A 23,273-nucleotide genomic window follows, 5' to 3' on the forward strand; every position below is an offset into this window, starting at 1 on the left:
CACATATAAGTTTTCCAGCGATAGTTGGCATGCTTTTAATGCTACCAGTGGTGGGCTATATCTTCTCTTACCTCTGGAAGTATCCAGTTATGTTTTGGTTGAGTGGTTTTCAGATGCTGAGATTTCAGCTGCCACACCCAAAACAATGCAGGCGGATGGAATTTTGTTTATGGGGTTTATATCATCGAGACATGACATTTAAAAATTCAACATCTCTCTCCAGTGTCCCTGTTCCTCTAGATATCCACAGAGCACACTGTCAACAGTTTTCGTAAAGAGACTGTTTCTTCGGTTTCACAGCAGGGTCTGTGGATTCACCTCCACGTTATTTAAGTGGAGGCTGAAATCTTAAGAGATATACATCTCAAAAACTGAACACAAAAAAAACAAAACTACCCTGCATGGTAGCTCTGTATAAATGCCATTTACAATTCAGACCCTTTGGTTCAAAACGTCTTAAGTAACGGCACTGATCCTCCGCAGGGAACAGGGGCGAGATGCCAAACAAACAGCGAAGAAGACCTTTCATCCCATGTGTCTGTCTGTGATCGTCTCTTTCATTACAGATAGCACAGGGAGGGATATGAGCTGATAAGAAACCTTTGAAACTGACACTGAAAGCTCTGTTCGTTACTCTTTCCGTTGTGTGCAGGCAACCAATGTAAAAATGACTGTGGAAGCTATTGGAAGCTGACATTTACCTAAATGGTAATCTTTTGTACTTGTGGTAATTATACTAAGTTCCCCAAATCAATGCTGTAGTTGTTTATTGATTTTCAAATACCTCACACGCCGCCTTTAATTAGCGGCACTTAACACAACACTTTACCCGGCGGTTTCACAATACTGCATTGACGGCGACACTATACGTGCAGGACAAAACATATTGTTTGACATCACATTCTGCATCATAATACATTTATAACAAGTACAAGCGCATCCCAGAGCTCTGAATCAGTGAGGGATCTCATGCTGTCTTCTGCTGCTGCTGTTTTTCAGAAACACTTTTTATGCCTTCATCAGTTAGTTTATTTTGTTTATCTCGTTCTCCGTCTCCTCTTGATCTGCCTCTCTGTCACTCACAGCGCTCCGCTTATTAGCTTTGTCCTGTAATTGAAGTTTCATCCAGAGATTAGTCATCGAGAACAATCAGTTCTAGTGTTTGGCATCTGCCCCTCTTTCTCGTTTCTGGTCCCCCTCTCTTTGTCCCCCTTTTCTTTCCTCATCATTAAAAACTCTTTCTCACATTTTGTCTCTTTGCGTTCCTCTTTGCTCTGTCTGTCGTTGCTCCCTGGAGCTGGCATGCTCTATTTCAGCCCCCTTTTTTCCTTCCTTCCTTCCTTCCTTCCTTCCTTCCTTTCTCCTTTCCGTCACATACCGTCTTTCTCTCCCACTCTCCATTTCCGCCTCGCTCCCTGAGCTCGAGCAGTCGATTCTCCCCGCACACAAAGGGATCTGTCTCTCTTTACTACACGCCACCACTGGCACAAACTCCTAACCGCCACACTCAATTATTTCTGTATGCTGCCTGCCTGCAGAAGCCTCCTCGCATGTCAAACAGCCTCATCAGCTCGCCAGGGGAGGCAAAAGCAACCTCCGTTTCTGGACGCTGATCAAGAAGGGGCTCTCGATCGGCTCCTCTTGGCACAGTGTTAATTCGATACCCCATCTCCCTTTCTAAACGCACTGTAAGCCGTAGACAGGCATTGATCTACTACTACAAGGCTATCGGAGAACTGAGGAACTGAGAATTGTTTGTGGTTTTTGGGAAGCTTTCAATGTGGAACTTTGCCTGTCTGTTGCTGACTGCTGCTACATCGGTCTATTTCTGCCACAGCTTTCTGCTTTTTGCTACATTTTAGTTTTGTCACTGTTTTTGTGTCTGGTGGAGGTTTATTTGAGTGTTAACTCAGGGAAAAGGTGCAGCTCCTTGTTTGTCTGGCTTTTGACAATTAAATGATAAAATTCTACCGGCGTGGTGCTAATGTAACCCTCGCCAAAACCAGATTGCAAAAACTATAAAATGGGTCTGGTACAAAAAGTCATACAGCCATGTTAGTTTTCTGTTGGTTTTATCTCTTATATTTGGTTCGAGATATTGAACTATCATCATTTCATTTCTGACTCAGGATACAGACACTCTACTGTTTATAAGTTGAAACTGTTAGCCAAGCAGCAACCTCCAGAGCTTAGACATGAAGCCAACGTAGAAGCACCAAAAACTGCAGTTCCTCAATTGGCCACTTGTGGATGGCTTCAAACGCGAGTCGATCCCCATAGATCACCATGTTAAAATGTCCAACTTAACAGCAGAAATAAGCATGGTTAAAACCTGGTACAAAAAAACTGTTCTGGTTTCTACAGCTTTTGTCCCTGTTCATGAAAACTGGCGGGGGACGGATTTTTATAGAAATCACCCGTTTAGAATTTATAAAGGCTGAAAGTTAGACCTAATTAAGGACGTGGCTGTTTTGAGTGACAGGTGGCCGCACCAGGTTGCTAGCTTCCAGCAGTCTGCTCTGCTGCGTCACCGAGGCCCGCTTCAGGTCCACAAACGATCCACCTATTTGCCCATTTGTGTCGTCACTTCAAAACTAATGCCATTCCTATCAGCCTCAGCTGTACTTTGTGTTTGTCGCAAATTAGCAAACGTTAGCATTCGAAACCAAGATGGTGAACCTGGTAAATATTAACTGCCAAACATCAGCAGTGTCATTCTAAGCATGTTATCACACTGACATTAGCATTTACATGCTGTTAGCATGGCTGAAGACTCTCACCAACAACAATCCATTTACATGCATTGGATTAATGAAACTTTGGTGCTTGAGTGAGTATTTACAGGACTGTGTGTGTGTGTGTGTGTGTGTGTGTGTGTGTGTGTGTGTGTGTGTGTGTGGGATTTACACACAATTTAAAACAATGGCTGTCTTCATGGTAATGAAGGAACACGTCAGACGTTAGACAGCTGTCACAATGGCTACTTTTGTTTTTGCACATTGTTGTTCCTTTCACGTTTTTTTCCGTCATAAACATCTCGTGTCATGTCAAATTCCTGCTGTTCCACATCTGCCCTGTAGTGGCCCCCAGTAGCCATGTTTTCAGAAACCCAATTTTAATAGCATCGCATTAGAAAATATGGAATTCAAAAGTGTTCAAGCTTGCTTCAGGTGGTTTTTGCCTTTGCCAAAAAAGAGTTGACGTGCTAAATAGATTATGGAAACAAATTACTTTCTGACCTTAATGAAAATATGATTTTCTGTCAATGAACTCCCGTCACACAGTCTGCGTGTGCTCATGTTATGAACACCTAGCATGTTTATTACTGAACATGTGTCACCCACCGAAGCTACTGGTTTCTCCACATCTTTCAATGCCGCGCCCAGATCAGCTGTCACGTCCTGATTCGCTCCCCTTCCTTCGTATTTACGCCTCCGTCTACCAGCCTGTGCCCACAGGGATTTGTTATTGTGGGGAGTCCCCATTGTACACGACATTTGTCATCTAACATCAAACCCCCCCCCGCTCCCATTGGTTAACTTCCCAGGGTTGAGTAGGTAATGGTGCTGGGGAGGACGCTATGCTGATCTGTAATGTAACTCCACGTTCGTCGTTGTAAAGGAGACCCATTAAGGATTTTATTATTTTATTAGTCACTGTGAAACTAATTGTTAGAGCAACTCTCAGTTTCTCCCTGTTTCCGTCTGGATTTTCCACCAATCCACCTCATCCCTGCTGTTTTGGACACACATCGAAGCAGTCTGCGTCTTGTGGGATTTGTGCCTGAAATTAAAATGTTACGGGTCCAAAAGAAAGAAGCAGATGATCACAACAATAATTAGATCCTTTTTTTTTGTTAGTTTGGTTTGTAATCGCAGAATGTGTCATCACAATTTCACGGCAATGTATGCATGGTAAATCCTGCATGCAGTGTTTCATTTTTGTTGTTGAAATGAAAGTGTTTATCTGCACACCTGATAAGCCTGAGGGAAGCTAAAAGGAGGGAGCGGGTGTGGATGAAAATGAGAAAATGGGAGCGGGGATTGTCTCTCTGGTTCTCAGTCTTTTTGCTGGCTTTCCTCTCTGTTGTTCGCTGTTTGAACCAGTCGCCATCAAAGAACACTGTGTACAGGGGAGGAACAAGAGAGTCCAGATTTGAATACATTTTGATTGAAGTCTGTTCTACTACCGATGGACCGTCAGAAGTATATTTTCCCCCTAAACTTCTCTATCATTCCTGCCTTATTTTTACCTCTTTTTTTTATTTCCTTATGTTTCCCAGCTGTCCTATGGCTCCAGCTCGCCGGCCCTGTCCAACCGCCAGCGCTTCCCCACCTTTTTCCGCACCCACCCGTCTGCCACCCTTCACAACCCCACCAGGGTGCGACTCTTCCAGAAGTGGAAGTGGACCCGCATCGCCACCATCCAGCAGACCACCGAAGTCTTCACCTCAGTCAGTACCTTTAATCTCACCATCTCACCTTCAATTTGACGCCTTCGTTTTATCTCCAACTCTGTCTTTAATCTTCTTCACTTGGTTTTTTTTTTGTCACTCGTCCTTACTTCCTTGCTCCATCATTCCTGGTAAAGTGTCGGGTTTCCTTATTGCCTGTCTGCCTCTGTAGGTTTGTTTATGAGAGCTGTTGTGTTCTCAGGCCATGCAATATTTCTTCAATCTCTCCAGGCGATTGATTGAGGATTTTTGAAGTAATTTGTTGTGTGAGCATTGGTTGTGATCAATATTGATCAGGCCATATATCTTTACCAGGCAGGGAGGTCGATACCGTGACACTTGAGTTGGTTGCTGTAATGGAGGTTAATGATCGCTCTCCCACATTCTTTCCTCTACCTTCACACATTCTTCTTTTCTGCTTTCAACTCGTGTTTTGTCTAAAAATCTATTGTTTATCGAACACACTGTCTATCCCTCTTTTGACATTTCTCATATACGCTTCAGATTTTCTCTCCGTCTCTACAGACTTTATGCTTTCCTTTTGTCTTTCTCTACAATCTCAACCCGGCACCTCTCTCTGTCTCGGTTCAGCTGCCTCTCTAACCTCCCCCCCCTCTCCCCCCCCCTCTCCCTGTCTGTCTCCCTCTGTCCTTCCCTTTCATCTCGCAGACTCTAGACGATCTGGAGCAAAGGACGAAGGAGGCAGGCATCGAGATCAGCGTTCGCCAGAGTTTCCTCACCGACCCGGCTGTCGCTGTCAAGAACCTCAAGGTGCTTTGATTAAAAATTCACCTCAGCTGCTGGTCGTCTTTCTTCCCCCTCCTCCTTCCTCCTTCCTCCTCACAGCTGCACACGATACCATTAGCATAGAGGCGATTTGATAGAGGAAATTAATGCGCCATGCTAATTAGCAGCTCCCGAACAGCAGTACGTGCCGTCCTGCGAAGCAGCAGGAACTTTGGCCCTCTGCGCTGCCACATCAAGCTGTGCTATAGTGGAGCGATATTGTTGCTCCTAATGAAACTAAGCAATGTTTTGTCTTCATGTTTTGACGCAGCGCCAAGATGCACGGATCATTGTGGGGCTCTTTTATGAGACCGAAGCCAGGAAGGTGTTTTGTGAGGTTAGTTCCTTTTCTCGCTCAATGGATCCCAATAGATTAAACCTGACTTGGCTATTAGCAGAAATTGTGCTCTGTAATGAGCTGGTGGAATGTCTGAATGGATATCCTTGTTTGGCAGTGATACAACATGCTCAACACATCTCTGGGAATAATTCTCCTCATGCTTATTTATCATTCTCTCCCTCCCTTCATCCACCCTCCATGTCTGCCTCCCTCCCTCCCTGCTGCAGGTGTTCAAGGAGAAGCTCTACGGGAAGAAGGTTGTGTGGTTCCTGATAGGCTGGTACGCAGACAACTGGTACAAGATCAAAGACCCAGCTATCAACTGTACAGTGGAGAACATGACGGAGGCCGTGGAGGGACACGTGACCACCGAGATCGTCATGCTGAACCCTGAGACGGTCCGCGGCGTCTCCAACATGGTGCGAACACACAAAACACTATTCTCTCTCCCTCTACTGTAATAATTATATTCAATCATGTTAATCCGTGGAAAGGAATTGCAACATCAACAGCTTCAAACATCTTCTTTGTTCCTGTAATCGACAAAAAAATACGTCTTAAGAAGAATCTTATCACAATACAAAATACTTAAGGCTCTTAGGCCCAATGCAATTGTTTAATGAGCGTATAATGACATCAAATAGTACTCTGTCATACAAGTACACATGGGACATGGAGTTCCCGATTGTATTTCCCAATGTGCAAATACATGGGAAGCTGCAAATACAACATAGCACAGAAACTGGGGATCGTATTGATGAGTCAATACAGAAAGCAATCAGGGAATCCAAATAATTACATACGAAAAGTAATAAAAGGAAGGGAAACATTGCACAGACGTCTGTAAATCCATCATGAAGTGCTGTGCTTACAACCCTCAAACGCATTAGTAAACTCCATTAACTGATTTTAATGGAAAAATACCAGATTCTCAGAAAAGAAACACGTTGGTTTACACTAATTAACACCTGTATTTCATGTCTCTCCATGCACCCAAAAGGTGACAAAGAAATTATGATAAATTCCAAATGTGATGCTGATTATGTACCAGAGTCTGCAAAGTATTGCAAATTTCTTTGCAAGACCTGCAAAACCGATGGAACATTCGCCTGTTTTCTGCTGGGCTGAAGTCAAGCCTCTAACTCTTAGGGCCCTATTTGAATGATCTCCAAAACAAAGCAAAATGTTCAGTTAAACGGCGCGTTAGCTGAGTGCAAAGTATTACGCAAGGGGCAAAGGGGCTGTATTTAATCTCTTAATTAATCATAGCTTGTTTCGGGCGTAACATAAATCAAACCAGCGTGTCATTTCCCATTCCCTTGCATTGCTATTTAAATGCCGGATTCCGCAAATTGGACAATTGAGCAGTTTTCTGCAGTAAAAATTATGCTTTTGAAAGGCTAAACACCAGCAAATAGTATAGTAATAAAAAAGAATACTGTAGCCTGCTTTTTGTATCTGGAGTTACTGATTAAGAGGGCACTCTGTTTAGTATTTGTCTCTGTCCATTGATCGGGGATGCTGAATTCATGTTGTCGTGATATATTGTGGAGGGAGGGAATGGACAGGCGTGGTCCTTGGCCGGTGGACTCTCTGCCATCTGCCAATCAACAGTCCCATCAGTAATTAAATTTGACTGCATATGAGCACATGCACCGACAACCTATTTAACTGAGGAGGAAAAGCGCTGTTATGTGTCCGACCACACCTCATTTTAAGACCAACACGCCCACGGGGCGCACAGATTGGCGCGCGTACATTTGCTACTTAAACAACGTGCCGGGAGCTTGGTGTGAAAATGACAACTGCGTCGGTCTGAAAAAAAGCAACGACAAGTTGCGCTGCGACACCCTAAAGATAGGGCCTCTAGTGTGTTTAATAATCAAAATAAACAGGGACAAATTCCTAGATGGTTGTTTTTTTCCGCTGAATTAAAAATAAATAATAAGCTCTAAAACACAGTAAAATATGATATTTTCTAGCGCTGGCTTGTTAGTCACTGACACCGTGATATCGTCCTTCTTGGATTTTCTGTTCCTGTAGTTTGAGGTCTTGTGATCAACATTACTCTTTCTAGCTGTTCAGCTCTTCTTATCCGTATCCATAACGAACGTCTTCCGCCGCCATCCATCTAAAATGGATCGATTCCCCCGAGATTAGTTCTTGTGTGTGTTTAGAACAGTGATGTCATAGCTTGATTGAACTGTGTGTGACCCGAATCAATATTATGTTTCATAAACCTCCGATGTAGAAAATTGATGTTCAATACTGCCACACTCTTTCTGAGCGTCTTCCTTTATAATTCTGCCTCTCAGGTAGCAGTCGTTCTCCGTTTCTATTTCGCCCGTCGCTCTCTCCTCTGTTCACCTTCTCTAATCCTCTTAAACTGTCTCTTCCTCTAAGTCTCTCCCCATTGTTCGACCTTCTCTGACTCTGCTGGTCTGTGGTGGATCATCCTTTCATTCTTCTTGTTTACCCACCTTTCCCTTCTCCTTCTCATTCCCTCATCCCCACCTTTTCCACCACCATCCCCCTCCTTCCCTCTCTCACACTTCATCAGCAGCTGTTGTTTATATGCATAGAGCACCTGCCGCTACCTGCTGATTTAGCTGTTGACGCGCTGCTCAACGGGTGATAAGAATTACAGCCTCAACTCTTGCTCATAGTCAATCTATTCAAATTCAATTTCCAAGTTTGAGATTGGCATATTTCTCTAGATAGAGCGTTCGAATGAAGCTGGTGTGCCAGTACTGCAGGGTCTGCGGGAGCACATTGTCAGCTAGTTTTCAGTAGGTAGTGGCAGATTTAAATGCCAAATGCCAAGGTGGAATTTCAATGAGATGAATTTGACAAGACTGAATTGGGGGTGTGTGGGCCCTAACTGGCCTCAGAGAATCCACAGGGACACCTTGATGGTTGGTAGCAATAATCTCCCGCCACACATGTCTCCTCACTTTCAGAGGGAGATCATGTTTATTGGTGTTTCAGTACTAAAACGACTCAATTGAGAGAATGAACATATTAGATTCAAGTTGAAAATCACTTCTATTTAAAACAAAATTCTCAAAGCAACAGAGATGCTACAGGATCAGTCAGAGTTGCTCTGGGGCCACATCTCAAAATCCTCCATTTGTTTTTAATCTTTAATTTCCTAATTCCCTGCTGCATCCAGATGTGAGTGAATTATACTTGTATTAAATGAGTTAAAGGGAAGAAAGTAATAATCAACCGCCGATATAGAAACAGCATTTCTCCTTTGGCTAATTTCCTTAAGTTGCAAAAGGAGCATCTGTAATATTACAATAAACTGCCTCTGTATGAAACAAACTTAGCTCCCTCCTTAAGTCAGTGCAGCTTGTTTGAAGGAATTGTTCAACATTTTGGGAAAGATTGCGTTTTCGCTTTCTTGCAGAGAGTGAGATGAGAAGATACCTCTCTTACGTCTCTACATTAGATGTAAAGCTCTGCCGGGGTTCATTCGTAGTCCCTCAGCCTCGATTCCATCATGGGGGTTAACAATGTTGTAACATTTGTTTGTGTTCACTTTGAAGCTCTTAAAAACTTGGTTTAAAAACTTGGTTGAAAATCGAAAGAAAATCTCTCTTCTAAAATAACCCAAACTCTTAGCGGGTAATTGTTTGTTCAGGACTTACCTCTTAAATCCTCCAGGAGATCAAACCCTTGCTTCCGTTTACAGTCTTCTCTTTGCCTTTGACTAATAGTCTTATTAATGTCTAATATTATTCATTTCTGCAGCATTGCATTTCTTCAGAAGGGCTCCTCTTTGATATCTTTTCTATCCTATGTCTATTAGACATCGCAGGAGTTTATCGCCGCCTTGATGTCCCGTCTGGGTGGGAAGAACCCCGAGGATACCGGCGGGTTTCAGGAGGCCCCGCTAGCCTACGATGCAGTGTGGGCTCTGGCCCTCGCCCTCAATAAGACCGTGGCACCGCTGAAGGCCAAGGGCCGACGACTGGAGGATTTCAATTACAACAACCATGACATCACCTCCGAGATCTACAGGGCCCTCAACACGAGCTCCTTTGAAGGTGTTTCGGTACGTGAAAAAAAGAAGTACAGAAAATAAAAAGCAAGAGTTTATGATCCCATTGATGTTCATGATATGAATATGGAGTGTTTAGAAATAGTCCTTGTGGACGATATAAGGATCTGAGTGTCCTCTATTTCTGCAAGGCAAATCTGAATAATTGAATTAAGTTTAGTAAAGTAACTACTGTAACTGTTCACACACTCTCCCTGGACACCTTGTTGGTCCCGCCTGTGACAGCTCTGCCACATATTGTGCCTTTATGAAGCTTATATTGTTACTTTAACCTCATAAACTCCCCTAGGACGCCGGCATTCAGAGGATGTATGACTTTCCTGGGTTTATTCACACTAAGAGTTTTTCTGAGCAGTTTCCAGAACAGACGTGCTCGCCATCAAAAGGCTGAAAGTTCTTGCAGAAATCTCCAAATGTAAAAAAAAGACATGATGTTCTTCAAGGTCTTTGTGTCTTATTGTGGTATTTTGGAAGGATTTTTGATAATCTCAAATGGCAAAAAAAACATGTTGCACTAAATCGGTGTGACAAATGATATCAACCCCACAATTGCTGCAAAAACTTATGGTAAATGGACTTTCTAGTCTACCGAACGCTGAATGCACATTACACTACACTGCAACATTCACTCATTCACATTCATACACTGATGTTGGACCAAACCGGTGATCTTCCGATTAGTGGACGACCCGCTCTTCCTCCTGTCACAGTCGCCCTTATGAGACATACGTGAGCATGAAATACCTCCATCCTATTGTTTTTAAGCCTGTATACACTTTCACAATTTATTTTAATTAATTCAGATTTATTACTAGAAAAACGTGCTGAGCTGCATCTCAATTAATCTTGAGGTTCCCAGCTTTCAGATGATGTGATGACCCTAAAATGGGTTTCTCGCAATACAACGCAGTCCAGTTCAAGACTACTGCAAACAACAGTACAATCTCAACAATACACATATAGTTGAGTTGATACCCCTCTTACAGTTTCAACAAGAACTGAACATTATAGACTGTTTAAAGGTAGAATTTATGTCTGAGCTGTTTGGTTGCATTAGAATGTACAGGTGTACGATATAAAGTGGCAACTGAGTGCAAATTGAAAATAAGTAACGTGATAAAGGCAACTTTGGGCTTATTTTGTGGTGTTATCCATCATTACTGTTAGTTATGATAACATTTGGGATCAACGATGGGTCAAGATAAGCCTCATGATGATTAAAGTAAACCGCTTCTCCAGGTTATTTAATTAAACGTCTTTATTTGGAGATACATATCGTAGCTTCATATTTAGCGTACACAAATGAGATCGGTATAAAGCTTCTCATCTAACTCTCGGTTAGAAAGCAAATAAGTGTATTTGTCAAAATGTCAAAGTAGTCCTTTAATCATTGGCAGTAAAACAAAAAAACAACAACACTTCCTCCCGTCTGTGTCTCAGGGCCAAGTGGTGTTTGACGCCCAGGGATCCAGGATGGCAATGACTCTTATCGAGCAACTGCAAGGTAAACACACTCCCACACTGGTCTCCCACAGATGTTGTACTGCAGTTAACAGTAAATGCCACTCTTATCATAAGAAGAAAAAAAGAATATCCCAGCCGACTGTGTTCCTCACGTATCGATTGTTGCTTTCAGCTCTTTTCAGAGCAAAGCCTCTTTTTTTGGGAGGGGGATTGTTTTCGGGATTCACTGCCGATTGGTCTCGATATCCTATAATTGCACACGCGAATGGGCTTGATGCAGGAATGTGTTGACTCAAGGCTTCGCTCTAATTGGGCACAAGCCTCCGTTTTAAGCCGTTTCTGGAAATGGCATCCTATTTGTCACCAGTGACTTAATGAGTTTCCCCGCACAGGATAAGGTTGAGGATTATTTTCTACCTCTGTTCCCTTTGGCGCCCTAAAGGATGAGGATTTATAATCCTGCCTCTTTCCCCTCGCACTCTGTCTCATATTTCCTGTTGTGGTGTCGAGGTAATTTGACATCCACAATGAGACGACCTGACTTGCATCCCTGAATCACTGTGGGACCTCATCAGTATTCCCGGTCAAGACTGCCACATAAGCTCCTTTTTTTTTTTGTCTCCTTCCTTTTCTCCTTCTTTCTCCCCTTGGTGCTTCTTTGTTTGCCCTTCTTTATGCACATTTTCATCCCTCATTCCTTTTATCTGTTCATTGTGTGCCTTTTCTGTACCATTAATATGAAAGCAGAGGAATGATGAAGAAATAGCTAGAAAGTGGTTTTATGAATAAAAAGCAAACCCCCCCTCCCAAAATAAACCACCAGGTAAGGTAATTAATTACACAAGCATCACTAATTAAACTGTCTTTCTCTCTGACTTTTGTGCTTTTATTTGACTTGCTCACTATATTTTTTTGCTTTTCTTTCTGTCCCAATCGTCTAGGAGGCAGTTACAAGAAGATCGGTTACTATGACAGCTCCCAGAAGAACCTCTCCTGGTTTGGCAATGATGTTTGGATAGGTGAGATGGAGTTCATGACACTGTCTTCGCCCAGCTTCCCGTGTCTATGTTTATGTCTCGTCTGTCATGCCGTGAGTCATCGGGGTTCACATTTCTGGACCTTGACATTAGACCTCCTCGGTGTGGCTCGATTTAGACTTTCTCTACTGTGTAAATGACATACAATCGCGCTGGATTTTCTCTAACCCCTAATTGTGTTGAAGCTAGTTATTTGGAGTGTGATGCTCGACCAAAAAGAGCCGCCTGCTCACTCCCTCTCCAACATGTGTTAAAATGTTGTTAGTGCAGTGCTAGTTTCACTGGCTAATCCAGGAGATGTTTAAATGTCTAACACTGTGGGTTCACCCTGAGACACGATCAAGACAACTGCGCCTCCCCAACACTTTAGCCCAGATTTGTTAACATTTTGGCAAACTGAAACCATTAAAAGTATGCCTTTAATAGCTATTTGCAGTTCCTGTTTGCAATGAACCCACTTATGTACGGACAACTATCACTGCATTACTTTGGTACTGAGGTTTTGGAATATAAGGAGCATATTTTTTGTAGTAGATTTCTGATGCACATTGGAGATCATGAGATCCTCAGAAAGTGCTCAATCTGAAGATATGTGTGTGTTCAGATCACGTCTGTAGTTTTAGATTCGACTGTTGAGTTGTGACTTCGAGAAAGAGGGCAAGTTTAGGAGCAAACTGCAGAAATCGGCCGCTTTGAAAAGGATTTTAAACCTTAATTGCCTCCACGAGCTGTGTGTCACAGCCACTGCTGCAGCTCCAACTGCTGACCGAGTTGGTAAGTGGGGCAAACCAAATACAACACCTTCCTGTTGTTTTACGAACTCCGGCACACACCTGTCTTTTTCACCTTTCGCCTCACGTCTCGCCCTGCACACCTCGAGCCTCACAACCAAACTTTGTTTTTAAGTCCTTCTGCCAAATGAAGGCGCTCGAGCTCATGTCACACAAACCAGAACCTTCTCTCTAAACTCCTGCTGTCCGTATTCTAGTTTTCTGTGAAAACCTATTACTGCTGATTTTCCTCAGACACCAAGACCAATTCTGTGGTTGTTTACTGGCCCGTCCCTCCCTGGGGAGGTGACATACTTGTGCCACTAATCAATCCTGCACGCCCCGGTGGTCCGTAGAGAGACGCCTTTTTTTAGGCTTTTAAGGAAATGATCAGTTGCCACGGCTTAACTGAACCCAGAAGAGGTAGCGATTCCAGGTCAGCATCAGTGGCGAGGGACGTGTGACCTGTATGCATGTAGTTATCATGTCCTTCACCAGGTTGGCTGCCAGCTCTTTAGTTTGGCTCGTCGCAACATGGCCGACTTGGTGTTAGCCCGGTTAAAACCCGCGGGGTTGAAACTTCCTCCCTCTACTACTCAGAGTGGAGTTTTGTTGACTGGGTTTCACTGTTTACCAAATAAAGACACATCCATCTGACATCTACTTGTTGAGAGGAAAAGAGTAATTTTCTGCTCTCTGGAGCAGGTTTTTCTTTTGACAGGGTGGAGCACACACACACGGGGGGGGGGGGGGGGTTTCGCAACTTAACCCCGCCGTTTGTTTCCCTGTGTGTTTACCAGGCGCCTCCCTGCCTCACTTTCTCACTCTCTTCACGGTCACCCTAACAACCACTTCAGCTCTCAGCTCTTCTTCTAATCGCTGTGGCAACTGTTATAGAGCTGCGTCTCCATGGCAACACCCTGTCCTGATTCCTTGATCAAGGACGGGGGAGAGTTTGAACGCGTCGACTGAATGGACGGTCAACACATGTGCACACACACACGCACACACACACACACACACACACACGCGCGCGAGCGCAACGTTAATTATTACTGTTCCATGTTTCATTCATTCACATATACAGTCTTCCTCTTTTATGCTTAATAGATGTGTATAGAATACATGTGTGCTTTATGTCAAATTGTATATGAGATATTTAAACAAATTAATTAATAGTTAAAATATTAAAATACAAAAAAAAATGTAAAGATAAGAATAAAATAAGTTCAAATAACCAAACTTTAAGTTATACTCCATTAAAGCAAAGATAAAGACCGAGTAAAAGGAAGAACAAATGAGATGTTTCTTAAAAGAGTGAGAAACAGTTGTTCAGTCACATCAGTAGAGGTGATTTATTAGATTCCACTAAGCTTCGGTCCACTTTGTCCTGCTCACTGCAACTCCACACACATGGACTCGTTTTACTTTTCAAAACAACAACAAACCTTATGGACACATATGAAGCGTGCCACGCTGCTTTTGAGAAGGCTGAACTTTTAGTTGTTAGCGTTGTCTCAACAGGATTTTAATGAGGTTTTCTTACTTCTGCCCTCTTTTACATGTTTCTGGTTTTAACCCTGGTGGTGTATGTCACACCTGGTCCTAGCTTTCAAAACACATACAGTATGTATGTGACGAGTTCAGGTCACTGCACATTTGTGCTGTTCAACACATCGACATGTGTTGTGCACGCTGTCAGGTCTGAAGGCTCTCGTGTGTGTAGCTCATGAAGTAGATAATATGCTGTAGATTGCACAGATGGACAAACACTTCTCGTTCTCGAAACACTCTCAGAAACAACACGTTTTCTTTATGCTTCATGTGGAAAGCATAACTTGAAGCGTTTGCGTATACAGGGTGTCTGCAGGTTAAAAAGCATTGCATTCAGTTTGCTTTAAAGATGCCTTCGAAGGTATTGAAAAGTCTTTAACTTTATTCTCAGAAGTCTGAACTATTTTTTCTTGTATAGTAGCTAGCTCATCGTGTGCAACTGTTGATTTTAGGAAAAAACTTGGATGATTTTCTTGTGGTTATCCGGGTCCAAGTCGCATTAACAACATTGATTATATCATTAGGGAATGATTGTGGCATATTGCTGGAGAAGTGCTAAAATAAATTATTCAAGGCCATATCGTCCCTTCTGGTTTTCCAAACATACTTCGGCCGCAACGTATAAATTGCACCCCGTGTGGCATTAAAACGTCTGCAGAAAGAGACCTGCTTATATCGTCATTCCTCAGTCAGGTGACACCAGACGCCGCTCGGTTGTGTGACGGCAGTGACGAGCATCTAAACAGAGAGCACGACACCCTGCGACCCTCGAGGGGGCGACACTCTGACACTGTTCTCTGACATCTGACACATCAGCTTCACGCGGCGCTGACGCTCCTGCTCTGCTTCCCCTCTGACATGCACACACACACATACACACACACACTCTGTCACCCTCTATTTCTCTCACACACACACACACCAAACACACATTAATCCCACTGTATGCACACATAATTCTTCCCTGCACTCAAATGCACGCTCATGAGCATTCATGCTCACTGTATAGGGGCTTATCATGCATACATATATACTGTATACAGGTACAGTCCATATTGGCATACTCGGGAGTGCACACACACACTTGCACACATACACAAATCTGTGAGCGGTCCCAGATTTCGACAGACAGATAGTCCGAGGCTGTTAAGGGGAAAAACGAGGCTCCCTGTCCATCTGCCCCTCTCTGAACCGTCCTCACTGAGGAATCCTTCGGGTTTAGAGCTACACAAGCATAAATAGTTGGGTAGTTTGTATAACCACACACTTTTATACTCTTAATCAACACCAAAGTTGTCTACTTGTTTACTACATTACGTTTCAGTATAAAAAACGAAATGAACATTCAGGAGTGAATAATTGGTATCAGTTGGTTGTATATTTTACTGTTCTGTGCTTCAGCATTATCAATATTTTATGGAGGTTCAGGAGTTCATGCACTGATGCTAACCCATACTCATGTTTACACGTGTGCACTACTGCACTGTAAGCAGTTTTGGAAGAAGTATTTGAATCATTTACTTCAGTAAAAGTAGCAATCTTGGTCAACGGATTATATGTATTTAGATTACGTAATCAGATTTTAAATACACGTTAATGTCAACATGTTTTTGTGAGGTTCATTTGATTTGACCAATTCTAAATGAACTGTCTAATATTCTACTGTATATATATAAGTAAGTTGCCAGTTTTGTTCACAGTGACCTAGCTAATATTTGTTTTGGTTTATAAATGATGATTGATGGATAATGGTGTTTTCTTTCCTCTTTATTTACATTGAGAATGGAAGATGAACATTTTGAGTAAGTGCTCCTCTTGCGTTACAAGAGCAAAGTCCTCCATGTGGCATTTGATTGAAAAACAGCAGCAACAACAACAGCATCCCACATGTTGTAGAATACACACAGTACACCTGTAATAATTAGATTTGGACACCTGTAAATGGTGAATATGTATCTGAATACATTTCAAAGTAATTTGACCCAACCCTGGCAATACCACAATGTAAAAATACTTAGTTGCAAATAAAAGTCCTGCTTTCAAAATGTCACCTAATATATATATACAGACAAACCAGCAACAAAAAAATGGCTACTGTCACTGTTTTACTTTTGTATTATTGGATGATTGGTATTGGTGTATTAATATGTAAGCAGTACTTCAATGTTGTCGTTGGTCGAGGTGGAGCTACTTTCACACCAACTACTTCATTTACTTTTGGTACTTTAATCTGTTACAATGGATCATATTTTAAAAACTTGTAAACTTGTATGTGAAAAGTATCCATCAACCATATCCCTTTAATGAATGCAGTGACGTAAAAAGTACAATATTTCTAGTATGTAGTGAAGTAGAGGTATGAAGTAAATACTACAGTACAAATACTTTAAAATGGTACTTAAGGACAACACTAGTGTCACTTCCCACCACATTATGAGACACAACTCTGGACACCAAAAGTAGTGTTTTTATTTACACAAATAGAATCATCACAAGTGAGCATTGAGTTCTTGTTGATTCAAATTGAGTTTTGCTTGCACCTCAATAATCAGGAAAAATAAAATACCGTGTGCAGAGCTGTTGACCACAATACTTTTGTTTGGTAAAATAAAAACAGTTATTGATGTTGTAAAAATGGATGATGCACATAGATTGAGAGTGGGCTGTTAACATTTTGACTGGCTACTTCAGGATAAACTGCAATTACGTGGCATTGAGAGACGATGGCGAGAAAATGGCATCAGAAACTTTTCCTCTCCTCACATTTCTTTCTCTTTCTCTCTCCATCCAGGTGCTGGACCTCCGGCTGATCGGACGGTGGTGATCGAAGAGTACAGGTTCTTGTCTCAGAAGCTGTTTGCAGCTGTGTCCGTCTTCGCTGGCCTCGGCATCCTGTTCGGCATCGTCTGCCTAACCTTCAACATCTACAACGGCAACGTCCGGTGAGTTCACTAACACTGAATAGTATCATTTAAAAAAAAAAAAAGAAATTTGGATATTTTTGGCTTTTGGATTGTCGTTTGCACATTGTCGTTTTTTCATTTTCTGATGTTTTATAGAGCATAAAAATGAGACAGTTAATCCAGAAAATACAAATAATCATAGTTGCAGCCCTTGTATTCATTAATATACTCTAACATCTTGTTGTCATGTTTTTTGCTTTTCCGCTCTTCATGTTTGTCCTTGAGTTATATCTCGGAACATCCATCCGTCCCCATTTAGAGGAATTTTTTAAAAGATGGAAGTAATGCGGGTCTCAGAGGTTAAAGACACAGTGTTGTTACGTGAAGGTCACCTGTTGGAGACGAGCGAATGGAAATGACATCCTGTAACAACACCCAGCTGCTCCAGCAGAGCTCATCATTCACTGTGGTTGCACTCCATGTGTGAATGTGAGTATTTGTGGGAAGTGAGACCGAGGAAAAACCAATTCACCCAGAGATCCTTCCCTCTGTTGGGGTTGGTGTAAATGCTGAATGGCACCGCTGCTTCTCGAGTTTTAAGTACTACAAAGTTGTTGATTCGGGTGTGGCTTTTCTCAATCTAGCAGCTGGTTTCACTTTTCACAGTTTAAACATAGCCCTAGTCCAAATGCAAATAGACTTCCTTAAAAAACTGCCTTTTGATCTTGGATTTCTAAGCCTAATACATGTCTGTGGACCAGTTGCAGCATATCTCTGATGTCTTTTGAACATAGTATATTTATGTTTGACCCGGGTCAAAGTGATTTAAAGTCCCCATAAATCCATGAGATTATCGGGAGTTTTTCCTAAAGCTGGAGTGGTTTGTTCCTTTGTGGATCTCTGGCTGCCTCCGGTGTGCCAATCGGGCCTTCTTCCAGCTCTGATTATATTTCAAACACAGTTTCACCGAGGCTCAGCAGCCAAAACACCACGAGTCAAATCAAATCATATTTATTCAGTAAGCTGTTTTCACAAAATGAGTTTGCCACCAACTGCCTTGCTGGTAGACATAAAACAAAGAAAATATTAAACGCAATCAGTCTTAAAGGAGCAATCTTTTAAAAAACACTGCGACACAGTTTAAAGCGGTTATATTCAGGGTTCCCACGGTCATCAAATTCCTGAAAAAGTTATGAAATTAGAAAAACTGTTTTCCAAGCCTGGAAATGGTTTGAATATGAATATACATTGTTTTGGCTATTGTTTAAAATATGGTCTTGAAAATCACAAAACATGTCTAACGTTACGAGAGGGTCTGTTGCTCTGTCGCTGGTGCTTTCAGGCAGGGTTTCCCAGAGCCTTGATTTAAAGCAACCACAAGCCGTGATGCATAAAACAGAAGGAAGCAGCACTCCACATCAGAAACGCACATTGAGCATCATATATCCATGGGTATGTAACAGCATATGTAACAGCGTGTGTTCCTGTTGAAGGCTGTAGGAGTGTGTGGCTGTACAGTAAATATCAGTGTGACCTCGGGGCAACACAAGGGCAGGTCAATGGGATGAAAGAATAAAAGACACACCTACAGCTGCAGGATGAGCTGGAGCTTAGCGGCAGAGGAAAGCTGCTGTGCTGGGTGGGTGGGTGTTATGGTAGAGTGCAGATTATATTAAAAACACACACATCGTAAATCTGGAGTTTTTGAGAGTATTATATTACCGACATTGTCTCTAACGTAGCATTTATATAAACGCATTGTTTCAACAGGATAGAAATCAGAGCACATTTACTCAAGTACTATACTTAAGTATAATTTTGAGGTGCTTTCTTGAGTATTTCCATTTTATGCTACTCTATACTTCTACTTCAAGACATCTCAGAGGCAATGTAATGTACTACATTTATCTGACATTACTTTACATATTACTCATTTTCATGCAGGACCTTTACTTTCACTGTGTGATATTAGTACTTTTACTGAAGTAAAGGATCTGAATACTTCTCTCACCATTGGAAATCGCTGGACTTATTTTCATTTAAATGGGAAATAACTCATTGCTTCCTTTTCCTTTAAGCTCCTGTCTGAACCTCCACATAGAGCACAGTGTACATGATTACCACAGCCACGCTTTAGTGCAGTCACCAGATTTAAAAAACTTTCATCTGGTGTCAAAGATGTAGGCTGGGAAATGTGGATCAGGAGCTTAAGACACCCACAATGAATTGTTGCGGCCTTTCAAAAAGATACAGTATATATAGTTTTTAAAGGACTGCTTCACCCAAATTACAAAAATACTTAGGTTGTGTCTGTCCAGGTTTTGGGATCTCTTGTCTTTCCAGAAACAGCGTTGCGTTACTGTGGATAATCCACAGGCCGTCAGTGTCAACTGCTCAGTCAGTGTCATTGAAACTACTTTTTTACTTCGTTTTGTATTCAGTTTCACAAATTTCATTTTGGTTTGTCACCTGTGATAATTTCTGTTGTGACAAACTGTTCATTTCACCTTTTAATATGCATTACACTGTTCAGCGCTTCATACTAATCAGACTAATGACTGTCAATCACACAAGGAGATAACCAGGAAAGATAAGCGATCCATATTTGGACATTTTGACCGCTAGATTGTCTGAATCAGGAAATAACGATGGTAAAAACAATTGATAACATTTCTAAGAGCAAACAGAAAGGTCACCAACACAATTAATCCCCATTTACCTGAAAATTCGACAAATGTACCTTTAGGCAGAAATGATCATTATCAGTGTTTTTCTGTCTTAATGCTTTTGTTTTTTTGTCCTGATGTGTGAATCTGTCACTGTTTCAGCTACATCCAGAACTCTCAGCCGTACCTGAACAACATGACAGCGGTGGGCTGCATGATGGCTCTGGCCGCAGTGTTCCCTCTGGGGATTGATGGTCACCACGTCCACAGATCTCAGTTCCCCGTCGTCTGCCAGGTAACAGGACAAAGAGACAGACCGAGGTAGAGAGGAGCCAGAGGGCACGATGAAGGCTGGGTATTGTCTGCAAATTTGATGCTTGCGCCAAAACAGTCATTTTTACAATGTGTTTAAAAGTAGCTTAGAGGAGGTGTAGAAGACATTGAATTCAGATTTACTAAAAGATTTTAAGCTATTTGTTCATCTCCCTTACCTTTAAATTAGTAGTTCAAAATCAAATTCATGCTTTACACCTCGGTTTAATGGAAACCTGTTTTAACAAATTAACCCCTTATAGTCCAACTGAAATTACATTAACATCACTTTGCAGTCAAAAATAATATATGTTTTTATGCGTATTGTTAAAACCATAAGGTAGTCTTGATTTAAGCAAACATGCAGTGTTGTTACTTACAAGCCTTAGGCACACAAGGTGTTTTTAGAGGATGCAGCTACGTATGCATGTACGTTTACGCGCCGTTTTTAACGTGCTGCAGCTAAACAGCTCATTAGATAACTAACAAGCAAACTGACGTTGGCAGTGCACTTTTTCACCAGTAAATGTTTGTTTGGCTGCTCATTCAACAAGCTAAGTGAGGAGCTAAATGAGATGAGACGTGAGCAGGAAAGCTACGGTTTCATCTCTTGTGTTGCGTATCAGGCTGCTGTCTGGTTGTTAGTCAACGTAACGTCTACCTGATAAAACCGAAACATTACTGCTTCATGGAAATACGGTTACAAATGCAGTGATTTGATTGGCTGTATGGAAAAAGTGCTCCACCTACTGTACGTAGACGGAGAACTTGGTGGCGCCTTCGTGAAACCAGCAACATTTAAATTTCTACCTTTTGGTTTCATGTAGCAGAAACATGTGATTTCATTTCAGTTGGATTTTAATATAGTTTCCCTACTATTTCTTAGCTTAAAGGTTGGGCAAGTTATTGTATTTCACTGTGTCTTGACAGTGTCACATATTGGACATGCATATTATCTTGTTCCAGTTTTTACGTATAAACCCATGTTTTTATGGCTGCACTAATTAACATATTCTAGATGTTTATCATTTTAACACATTTTGCCAAAAATCCAGCCTCACAAATTTGAGGATCTCAACTAGAATTTTAAATGTTTATTTAAGTTTGGCTGCACAGCATCAATTTGATGAAATGAAGAAAAAGAATTGCAGATTAACGTCAAACTATATATTTTCACGTATAAAGACACAAAGCTATTTTTCATTGTTGATACCACAGATTTAATTACACTACATTTACATCCACTCAGATTCTTTTCTTCAGTTTTGGTATTCTGTGGCACAGACATGATTTGCTGGGTGCCAGAATAGCACAGACGATGGGATCCAGCACTAATGAGGAGTGGGAGTCCTTCCTCTGTCGCCCATGTTCAGTCTTTTTGTTGGAGAGGCGAGAGGGAGATTTCCATTTCTGTCGTCTCTCTCCTCTTTGTCCCTGTCCAGTTATTCTCTCTCATGCTTTGTTCTGTCTCTCTCTTGCACTCTGGCTCTGACCTCCTACTCGGAATATGTTTTTTTTATGCTTCTGCTGCAATCTCTTCATTTCCTCAAACTTATATTATCTCTTGTTTCTGCTAGCATCTATCTATCTATCTATCTATCTATCTATCTATCTATCTATCTATCTATCTATCTATCTATCTATATATCTATCTATCTATCTATCTATCTATCTATTTATCTATTTATCTATATAGCTATCTATCCATCCATCCATCCCTCTCTGTCTGTCATGTTTTTTTTCTTTTCGGATGAAATATAAAATCATGTGATCTATATTTTTAATTACAGTAAAATCATTAAAGTACAGAGCTCTTTGCAGTAAAGATGCAAATACAACATTATCATGTATATCAAGGACACACAATTTAAAGCAGGAATACTACATTAACAATATTTTTGTATATTTTACTAATGTTATGGAAAATGCAATAACCAATGTCATCATCATTTCTTAAGTGCTCGATTTATTTACTTTAAATGTAAAAAAAAGAATGAAACTTAAATTATTTATAATAAATTATAAATATACATGTAGTTAAATATATATATATATATATACATACAGTATATGTATAGTAATTGTCCCACTTCTGAAGCCAAAACTACACCCTTGAATGAAGTAAAGTATGAAGTAGTGATTAAAACGCTCTCCTCCTCTCCCCTCTTCCAGTTCCGCCTGTGGCTCCTCGGCCTCGGCTTCAGCCTGGCGTATGGCAGCATGTTCACCAAGATCTGGTGGGTCCACACCCTCTTCACGAAGAAGGATGAAAAGAAGGAGAAGAAGAAGGTATGGAGGAAGAGTGAGGAGGGAGGGATGGATAAGCCTCTCAGCGGTCTCAGGAGAGAGGAGAAAGGATGGGGGCGGGAGGCCGGGCCACGCAGCGTGTGTGGCGCCGGCTGATAAAAAAGTAAAGTCAAAAACTTTGCAGGCTTCCTAGTAACATAAGCTTCTAAGAGGCCAGCTCGGCATCATTCACTACTGCAGGGTTGTAGCGACAGAGCAGGGATAAGTGTGTTGGACACACACTGACATAGATACTGTACTTTACACATGCGCACACACAAAGCACATGCGCCTACACACATGCAACATTTATGCACAGAAACATGCAGATTTGGGGCACACACAGCCCGGCCCCTGATACCAACGTCATCAGCTATATTTGCATCCTGGCGTGTGTGTATTTTTGTGTGCGCGTGTGTGTGTGTGTGTGTGTGTGTGTGTGTGTGTGCCTCCTCTTGAAGATAGTGTATCCTGGAGCCAGCAAGATACTGCCAGTTTGAGATGTGTTGTGGGAATTTCTAAGACCAAATCAGAAGAATAAGAGATTAAGCCATTTATGGAATATTTATGAATATGGATGAGTATTAAAGTTCTATGCAGAAATCCAACCTTCGGGGGGTTTATTATTTGAGCCAA

General features: G+C 41.7%; 1 protein-coding gene across 2 annotated transcripts in view; it reads left to right on the forward strand.

Annotated features, from left to right (window-relative positions):
• The window catches only part of gabbr1a (gamma-aminobutyric acid (GABA) B receptor, 1a), a gene marked incomplete at both ends in the record, with an annotated part of 54,426 nt that overhangs the window by 23,402 nt on the left and 7,751 nt on the right, over nt 1–23,273 (forward strand). For both annotated transcript variants that reach the window (XM_079164902.1, XM_079164903.1), the window contains 10 exons: nt 4,283–4,453; nt 5,123–5,224; nt 5,511–5,576; nt 5,807–5,998; nt 9,394–9,639; nt 11,086–11,149; nt 12,051–12,128; nt 17,262–17,412; nt 20,202–20,334; nt 22,524–22,640. In XM_079164902.1, the coding sequence (XP_079021028.1) occupies nt 4,283–4,453; nt 5,123–5,224; nt 5,511–5,576; nt 5,807–5,998; nt 9,394–9,639; nt 11,086–11,149; nt 12,051–12,128; nt 17,262–17,412; nt 20,202–20,334; nt 22,524–22,640 (1,320 nt within the window). The remainder of the gene's footprint in view (nt 1–4,282; nt 4,454–5,122; nt 5,225–5,510; nt 5,577–5,806; nt 5,999–9,393; nt 9,640–11,085; nt 11,150–12,050; nt 12,129–17,261; nt 17,413–20,201; nt 20,335–22,523; nt 22,641–23,273) is intronic.

Source organism: Pholis gunnellus (genome assembly GCF_910591455.1).
Source record: "Pholis gunnellus genome assembly, chromosome: 8".
Lineage (NCBI taxonomy): Eukaryota > Metazoa > Chordata > Actinopteri > Perciformes > Pholidae > Pholis > Pholis gunnellus.